We start from the raw sequence: 8,308 nt of genomic DNA, 5'->3' as shown, positions 1-8,308 counted from the left end.
CTTCCCCCAACACCCAGGTGAACTATAGTCTGCTGGCAAATATCTGCAACCTCTGGCGCAATTACGACGACATTCAGGACTCTTGGAGGAGCGTGCTCTCCATACTGGATTGGTATGTGGCCCACCAGGACATACTGCAGGAAGTGGCCGGACCTGGGCACTGGAACGACCCAGACATGGTACTAGCATGGAGGGGGATGTCCCTAGGCCCTGCTTCCCACTGCCCTGTGCTCTCTTCCTCCCTGGATGGTCACTGCCAGGATCTAGGTTAGCGTTTCTCAAATGTGTCCTGAACTGTCATTAGACTTCCCTTGGAACCTCGTTTACAATTCTGTTTCCAGGGCTCCACCCCCGATCTTTTGAACGAGAATGTTCAGGGGAAGGACCTGGGAATGCCAGTTGTTAACCATGTCCCCAGGCAGCTCTGATGTGTTTAAAGCTGGAGCAGTTGGTCTGTAGTGATACCCCGTGATATGTTATTCCTCTGCAGCGGGAAGATCATGACTTCAAGCTCCCTTGACATTCCCAGTGCCTGGACCGCCCTCCACCGTCTGCCTCTGACTCCTCTTTCAATGTCCTGTACCCTCCTGCCCACCCAGCCCTGGCCCACCCACCACAGGCACAGCTGGCCCCAGTCCTGCTTCTACCCTTTGGTCCTATGTCAGTCATAGCCCTGGGGACATTTTTCTTTTTTTGCACTTTATCTTATAGTTTTATAGCTGTATGTCCATAAGAATTTACTGATACCAGGGATAATCGTAAGAACTGCCAAACAGTAAGCCACGTGGAGAGGGCAGCCTGGAGTAGCAGAAATTGGCGTATTTTGGAGTTCTAGCTCCAGCTCTGCCGCTTACCTTGGGCAAGTTACTTCAGTTTTTCTACGCCTCAGTTTTGTCGGTTAGAAAATGAAAATAATAATAGTAGCTGCTTTATATAAGGCTGTTTTGAGGCTTCACTAAAATAACTCTTTAAGATGCGTGGCAGAGTAGCTGACACAAACACAGTGCTTAGTTAAATTATCACTAAGTACATAAGCGTGTTGCATTAGCAATAATTGTGGTGTCCTGACTGGATTGGTTGTCCTGGGGTCAGGAGGTCCCCTTCATTCAGCTGTGGCTAGGGCCAGTGGCAGGTGGGTCTGGATTCCTACCACAGCCACCCTGGCCATATTTCTTGACTCGCATGTCCCAGCCTATAAATTTTTTGGCAAGAGGATCCCATTTGGTCATCTGAAAAACCTGCGATGCAGCCAGAGCATGTTATCACCCCTGTGTTCNTCCCATTTGGTCATCTGAAAAACCTGCGATGCAGCCAGAGCATGTTATCACCCCTGTGTTCCTGATGGGAAATAATAGCTGATGGTCAGGTGGACAGTGACTTGACTCATCCCAAGGCCACACGGCTAGGGAATGGTGTTCACTGCACCAGGCCCCCACACGTGGCTGTCCTTCCGCAAGCCCTGTTTGCTCTTGCTTCAGCTACAAGTCTGGGGTTGGCCTCAGGGAGGTGGGCAGAGCTGACAGCTTCTCTCCTCTGTCCCCAGCTCCTCATTGGGAACTTTGGCCTCAACCATGAGCAATCCCAGGCCCAGATGGCCCTGTGGACAGTGCTGGCGGCCCCACTCTTCATGTCCACAGACCTGCGTACCATCTCCGCCCAGAACGTGGACATTCTGCAGAATCCACTCATGATCAAGATCCACCAGGATCCCTTAGGCATCCAGGGACGCAGGATTCTCAAGGTACTGGGGTGTGGGGGGAGGGGAGGGAAGGGCTGAGGACCTGGGCCCTCCTGAGAGCAAGGCTGCCAGCCTAGAGATCAGCTGAAATTTGCCCAGCCCCCTGCAGGACCACAGGCCTCCCCATCCTAGTTGCATGCAGTTGAGGACACCGCTGGGAGTGGCTCCAGCTGACCTCCTCTTGCCTGGGGGAGAGCAGGGCCAGAGCAAGACAGCTCCTGGGAGTCAGGGAGAGGAGGTGTCACCACACAAGTGCACATGGGAGTGGTGAGACACAGGCTTCTGCACACACCTGTGATGTCCTGCAGAGGACTAGGGCTTCCCTTCAGAGTTTAAGGAGTTGTTTTAGCCAAGGAATACTACTACTATTGATACTAGTGTCTACTGTGTATTGAGAACCTCCTGTGTGCTGGGCATTCTAGATACATTTTCTCAGCAAAGTAGATACTCTTTTCCTGCTTTACAAGTGAGGAAACTAGGTCCCCTTCATTCAGCTGTGGCTAGGGCCAGTGGCAGGTGGGTCTGGATTCCTACCACAGCCACCCTGGCCATATTTCTTGACTCGCATGTCCCAGCCTATAAATTTTTTGGCAAGAGGATCCCATTTGGTCATCTGAAAAACCTGCGATGCAGCCAGAGCATGTTATCACCCCTGTGTTCCTGATGGGAAATAATAGCTGATGGTCAGGTGGACAGTGACTTGACTCATCCCAAGGCCACACGGCTAGGGAATGGTGTTCACTGCACCAGGCCCCCACACGTGGCTGTCCTTCCGCAAGCCCTGTTTGCTCTTGCTTCAGCTACAAGTCTGGGGTTGGCCTCAGGGAGGTGGGCAGAGCTGACAGCTTCTCTCCTCTGTCCCCAGCTCCTCATTGGGAACTTTGGCCTCAACCATGAGCAATCCCAGGCCCAGATGGCCCTGTGGACAGTGCTGGCGGCCCCACTCTTCATGTCCACAGACCTGCGTACCATCTCCGCCCAGAACGTGGACATTCTGCAGAATCCACTCATGATCAAGATCCACCAGGATCCCTTAGGCATCCAGGGACGCAGGATTCTCAAGGTACTGGGGTGTGGGGGGAGGGGAGGGAAGGGCTGAGGACCTGGGCCCTCCTGAGAGCAAGGCTGCCAGCCTAGAGATCAGCTGAAATTTGCCCAGCCCCCTGCAGGACCACAGGCCTCCCCATCCTAGTTGCATGCAGTTGAGGACACCGCTGGGAGTGGCTCCAGCTGACCTCCTCTTGCCTGGGGGAGAGCAGGGCCAGAGCAAGACAGCTCCTGGGAGTCAGGGAGAGGAGGTGTCACCACACAAGTGCACATGGGAGTGGTGAGACACAGGCTTCTGCACACACCTGTGATGTCCTGCAGAGGACTAGGGCTTCCCTTCAGAGTTTAAGGAGTTGTTTTAGCCAAGGAATACTACTACTATTGATACTAGTGTCTACTGTGTATTGAGAACCTCCTGTGTGCTGGGCATTCTAGATACATTTTCTCAGCAAAGTAGATACTCTTTTCCTGCTTTACAAGTGAGGAAACTGAAACTTTGAGAGTCTAAGTAACTTCACCCCAAGGCAAAAACTGGTACCAACAAGATTTGACTCCAGTAGTATCACCCCAAAGCCTTTGCTCTTTACACAAATTCCTTACTCTGTAGAAAAATAAATCTGTAGAACTATAGGGCGGGCCCATGGCTCAATTGGGAGAGTGTGGTGCTGATAACACCAAGGCCATGGGTTCGGATCCCATATAGGGACAGCATGTTGACTCAATGGGTGAGCGTGGTACTGACAACAGCAAGCCAAGGGTTAAGATCCCCGTACCATTCATCTTTAAAAAATAAATATATAAATAAAAGAACCACAGAAGGCACCTGTAGAACTGGTGATGCTCAGAGGAGGGAACTAATACGTGCCAGAGGAGCTGATGGTGGAGCCAGGCCCAGAGAACCTTCTGGAGGATGGGGAAGATGGAGGAGGATGGGGGTTCACCCTCAAGGCCAGCTCCAGTGTGTGCCCTTCAGGAGCAGAGTTCATTGCTCCCACCGGACAGTGCCCTGCACCCCAGAGGGGCAGCCATGGCAGCCAGCGGTCACTGGCACGCTGTCCTGTCACGCCTCCAGTGTGTCTGTGTCCATCCCTCCCGTCATCCCGTGAGCTTCTGGGGCAGCACCTCACACACATCTGTGTCTGTGTCCTAGCATGAGGCCGGGCCCTGAGTAGGTGTCGGGAGCATCTGCCGAGTCGGAGAGGAAGGGGGGACGCAGGGTTAGCTGAGCTGGGGCACCGGAGGGCTGTGGTGTCCCCCACCAAGCCTCTGCGTGACACAGAGCTGTAGGCTGGGGGGACCCAGAGCTCAAGGGAGGGCCAGGAAGGGGACTTCAGGGACTGTCTGAGCAGGGACCCCAGCCAGTAGCCCCCTTCTGTGCACAGGAAAGATCCCGCATTGAAGTGTACCTGCGGCCCCTGTCCAGTAAGGCCAGCGCCATCGTCTTCTTCAGCCGCAGGATAGACATGCCTTATCGCTACCACACGTCCCTCGCCAGGCTGAACTTCAGCGGCTCCACAACGTACGAGGTGAGGCGCTGCTGCCTGCAGCCTGGGACGCGCTTGGGGCTTCAGGCTTCCCTGGGAGGGCATTGCTGGGGGTGGTCCTGGCTCCCGCACAGCTCTCCTGAGCCTTGTGCTCCGGACCCTGTAGCAGGTGGCTGTGGGGCAGCCGCAGGCAATGGGGGCGGGGGTGCAGCCGTTCTCTGCACTGGTGTTTTCAAGCTGTGCAAACAGAACTAACACGAGTCCCATTAACGTCTAAGGCCGTACTCCGCCCCTCACTGGTCAGCCCTTGCTGGAATGTTCCTTAAGGTTTTCCGAGGGCTGGGGCTTTCTCCACTGCCTGTGCTTAGAGGAGAGATGGGAGATTCGGGCTTCCACCTCTGTAGTGCATGCTGGAGGCCCAGCACGGACAGGCCGTATCAGTCCATTTCTGTTGCTTATAACAAAATACACAGAACTGGGTATTTTATAAAGAAAATGAAATTTATCGCTTATAGTTTCTGAGGGTGGAAAGTCAAAAGTCCAAGCAACACATCTGGTGAAGGCTTTCTTTGGTGGTGGCTTCAGTGACGCCAGAGTATCACATTGCCAAAATGGTGGAGCCGAGAGAGCAGAGAGAGAGCCCGACAGACTGTCCTCTCCTTAAAGCCCTCAGAACCGCGCCCCTGACCACCATTTTTAATCCATTCACTGCTGCACGGTCCTACCATCCAATCACCTCTTCAAGGCCCCACCTTTCAATTACCATAATAGGCTTTCCCACCTTCTTAACAGTCACAGTGGGGGCCAAGTTTCTAATACATAAAACTTGGGGGACACAGTTCAAACTTCAGTGAGTTTTGGGGGGACGTCATTCAATCCACTACACAGGCCAAGTCCAGACTTCTACGTCCTTTGAGGGGTCTCTGTGCAGCCATTCTCATGGTGGCATCGGTGCCGTCCCTCCCTACTGCAGGCCCAGAACGTCTTCTCGGGTGATGTCATCAGTGGCCTCCAGAATGACACCAACTTCACGGTGACCATCAACCCTTCGGGGGTAGTGATGTGGTATTTGTATCCCATTAAGAACCTGCATATGTCCCAGCAGTGAGGAGCTGGGACACATGACAGGCTGTGGCAGTACCACTGAGCCCAGACCATGGAGCCTTGGCATGCTGAGGGCACGTGGACAAGGTTCTTTACTCCCCAGGCCCACTTGGTGACCTGACCCCGTCATATCCAAAGTGCAGTCTCAGGGCCAGGTTCTGTGGCCTTCCCTCTTGGAACCTTCTCTTGGGCAATTCCCTGTGGCTTTCCTGGCCTCTACCTCAGCTGCATGGCCCCACAGATGTTGCTGTACAACTCAGCCGGCCTCCTGAGCCCCGCACAGGCAGGGGTGCTGATGCCCATCAGGACCCTAGTCTTTGACCTGTTGTTGACTCTGAAATCAGGATTTGGAATTTTTATAACTAGGAGTAGAGATCTCACTTCTTGCCGGGAACTCTAAAGAATCTTGTGATTGGCTTTCCTACCTGGAGAAGGTCTTTCAGGCTGATACCACCTGGGAGTGAGGGTCAAAAAGGAGACTGTGGCTCCCTCAGGTCATCAATAAAGCTGTCTTTCTGTCAAGTAGTTGTAATATGGACCTGGGGCCATGGGCACCTTCAGTTAGGGACTCTGGTGGCACTACACGGGGTCCTGGTCTCAAATATTTCTCACCTCACGTGGAAGATGTGTGGCATCTTCTGGACCTTCATTTCCCAAAGTGACCTGCAGATGGTACTTGCCAGAAATGCAGATTTGCCTCACACCAGGGAGCCATTCCTGCTCTGCCGGACACGGTGGTGGTGGTGGTTGGTGGTGACAACACAATGAGGCACAGTAGTGATGTTCCCAGGCCCTACAGCTTGTTCTCTGTCCAGCGGTGCTCCCCGTCCCCAGCACCTCAGCCTGCTGTCCTCTCTGATGGCTTCACCCTCACTTCTATCTCTTTATTATTTCTCTCCAAACCTGGCTGCAGAGGAGGTTCAGATTCCCCAACTTTGTCCACATACAAGTCCAGGGGTTCCTTGTGTCCTACAGTCTACTTCCCATTCCTCCTCCTAAGGAAAGGGGTAGCTGGCAGGGTAATAGAATGGCAGGTTCTCGACTGCCTCTCTTTGGTTCCTGTTTCCCAAGCCCTCCTATAGCTAAGGCCACAGGGCACCTGTCTTCCCTGGTGGCTTTGTTTCCCATTTGGAAGCCTGGTTGCAGAGCAGGCTAGCTAGGTCCTCCTTGGGCCCTGAATGGGGGAGCACCCAGTGCCCAGGCCTTGCGCTGTCCCACCCTATGGGATCTTTTCTGGGAGGATCTCCCACACTCCCTCCTGAGGGTTTTGAGGTCCTTGTACTCAGAGAATTTTGTAAAGAACTTATAGCGCACGTTATAATGTCATTTAAGAACACTGCAGGGCCGGGCCATGGCTCACTTGATAGAGTGTGATGCTGGTAGCACCAAGGCCACGGGTTCAGATCCTTTCACAGGGATGGCCGGTTAGCTCACTTGGGAGAGCGTCGTGCTGAGAACATCAAGTCATGGATTAAAATCCCCTTACCCGTCATCTTTAGTGAACAAAGAACAGATTAGTGTAGCTTTGCTGATTAAGTCTAGAGTCACCAGAGAAAGCTCCTTTTGACCTGTTGATATCTTAAAGCTATAGAGTCACTCAGGAGGAGAGAGGCCTACCTCATCCCAGGCCTCTGTCCTTGAAGGCCTGTCACCTTGTGCCTAGCTCCAGCTTTGGGTCTTGATCGTGGCGCTGTTCAAGCCAAATGGAATGGTCTGGGGGGTGGGAAGGAGATGGTGGAACCACTAGAGTGGTGAATACCTTCTCTTGCCAGCTTCAGGAAGAAAGTCTTTCCCACCCCCCTGGGATGTAGTGAACCATGGACTTGGGAGTTGGAGGCCAGGGTTGAGCCTGGACTTGACCAGTCAGTTACTTTGCCTGTGAGACCTGGAGATGGGTCCATGTCTTGCTGTACAACTTATCCTTTTGTCTCGGGGTGCCCGATTGATTCCATCTCTTCGCCCTTCATTTTCTGAGCACACACTTTATCTTGCAGGACATTGCTGGACTCCCTTCTATCCAAGGCCAGTTAGGAACTCAGTTATTTTTTTCTGGTTCAAGGCAGCCTTGTTTGGCCCCAAGTCTACCCTTTCCCTTTTTAAACACTTTTGAGTATGGAAGTTTTCAAACATGAAAATAAAATGGTGCAGTGACCCTCCATGTACCCGTCGCCCAGCTCCAACCACCATCAGCTTGTGCCATTATTTCTTCCTTCTTCCCACACATACTTTTCTGGTGTATGAGCCAGAGTATTTGAAAACAAATCTCAGAAAACCCTAAATACCACTGTGTATCTCTAACGGATAGGGTCTTTAAAAATATATATGACCTTATACAATTTTCCTGTCCAAGAAAACAATATTTCAAAACAATCTAATAACCAGTGTGTGTTCAATTTTTGCCAGTTGCCTCAAAAATATCTCTCTATACTTTGAATCAAGCACAAATCTGAAGCTTTGTTTATTGTTCCTCATTCTTATTTCTTTCTGTTCCTCAGATAGGTTAATTTCAACAGACTTACTTTCAAGTTTGCTGATTCTTTTTCTGCCTGGTCAAATCTGCTATTGAACCCCTTTATTGAATTTTTCATCTCAGTTGTACTTTCCCACTCCAGAATTTCTACTTTTTTTTTTTTGTACAATTTTTATTTCTTGTTATTCTCTGCTGATGGGGACATCACTCTTATTCTTTTCTTTAGTTCTTCAGACATAGTTTCAGCAAAAATGGCCCAGTAAGAACCACCGAAAGTTTGCTCCCTCCATGAAAGCAGTGAAAAACCTGCCACATAGTATTAGATTCAACTTTTGAACAACTGTGGAAATTAGCCAAAGGCTTGCAGCAGCCCGGAGAACATTCAGTTGAGAAAAACAGTTGAATTCCAGTAAGAACAGCAAGCTTTGGGGTGTTTTAACTTACATTAGTATCAAATTTTATGTT

At 51.5% G+C, this 8,308-nt stretch overlaps 1 protein-coding gene across 4 annotated transcripts in view; it reads left to right on the top strand.

Moving 5' to 3' along the window:
- Window positions 1-5,895, top strand: part of NAGA (N-acetylgalactosaminidase, alpha-) — a 13,094-nt gene extending 7,199 nt beyond the window's left edge. For 2 of the 4 annotated variants that reach the window (XM_008574327.1, XM_008574319.1), the window contains exons 7-10: window positions 18-179; window positions 1,544-1,741; window positions 4,168-4,311; window positions 5,243-5,895. In XM_008574327.1, the coding sequence (XP_008572549.1) occupies window positions 18-179; window positions 1,544-1,741; window positions 4,168-4,311; window positions 5,243-5,377 (639 nt within the window). In that variant the 3' untranslated portion in view covers window positions 5,378-5,895. The remainder of the gene's footprint in view (window positions 1-17; window positions 180-1,543; window positions 1,742-4,167; window positions 4,312-5,242) is intronic. The other 2 variants (XR_550616.1, XM_008574337.1) reach the window with 2 other exon arrangements.
- The last annotated feature ends 2,413 nt before the right edge of the window (window positions 5,896-8,308 follow it).

Source organism: Galeopterus variegatus, unplaced genomic scaffold (genome assembly GCF_000696425.1).
Source record: "Galeopterus variegatus unplaced genomic scaffold, G_variegatus-3.0.2 Scaffold55, whole genome shotgun sequence".
In the NCBI taxonomy this organism is placed as follows: domain Eukaryota; kingdom Metazoa; phylum Chordata; class Mammalia; order Dermoptera; family Cynocephalidae; genus Galeopterus; species Galeopterus variegatus.
Note: the sequence above shows the minus strand (reverse complement) of the source record. Positions and strands in the feature narration are given on the sequence as shown.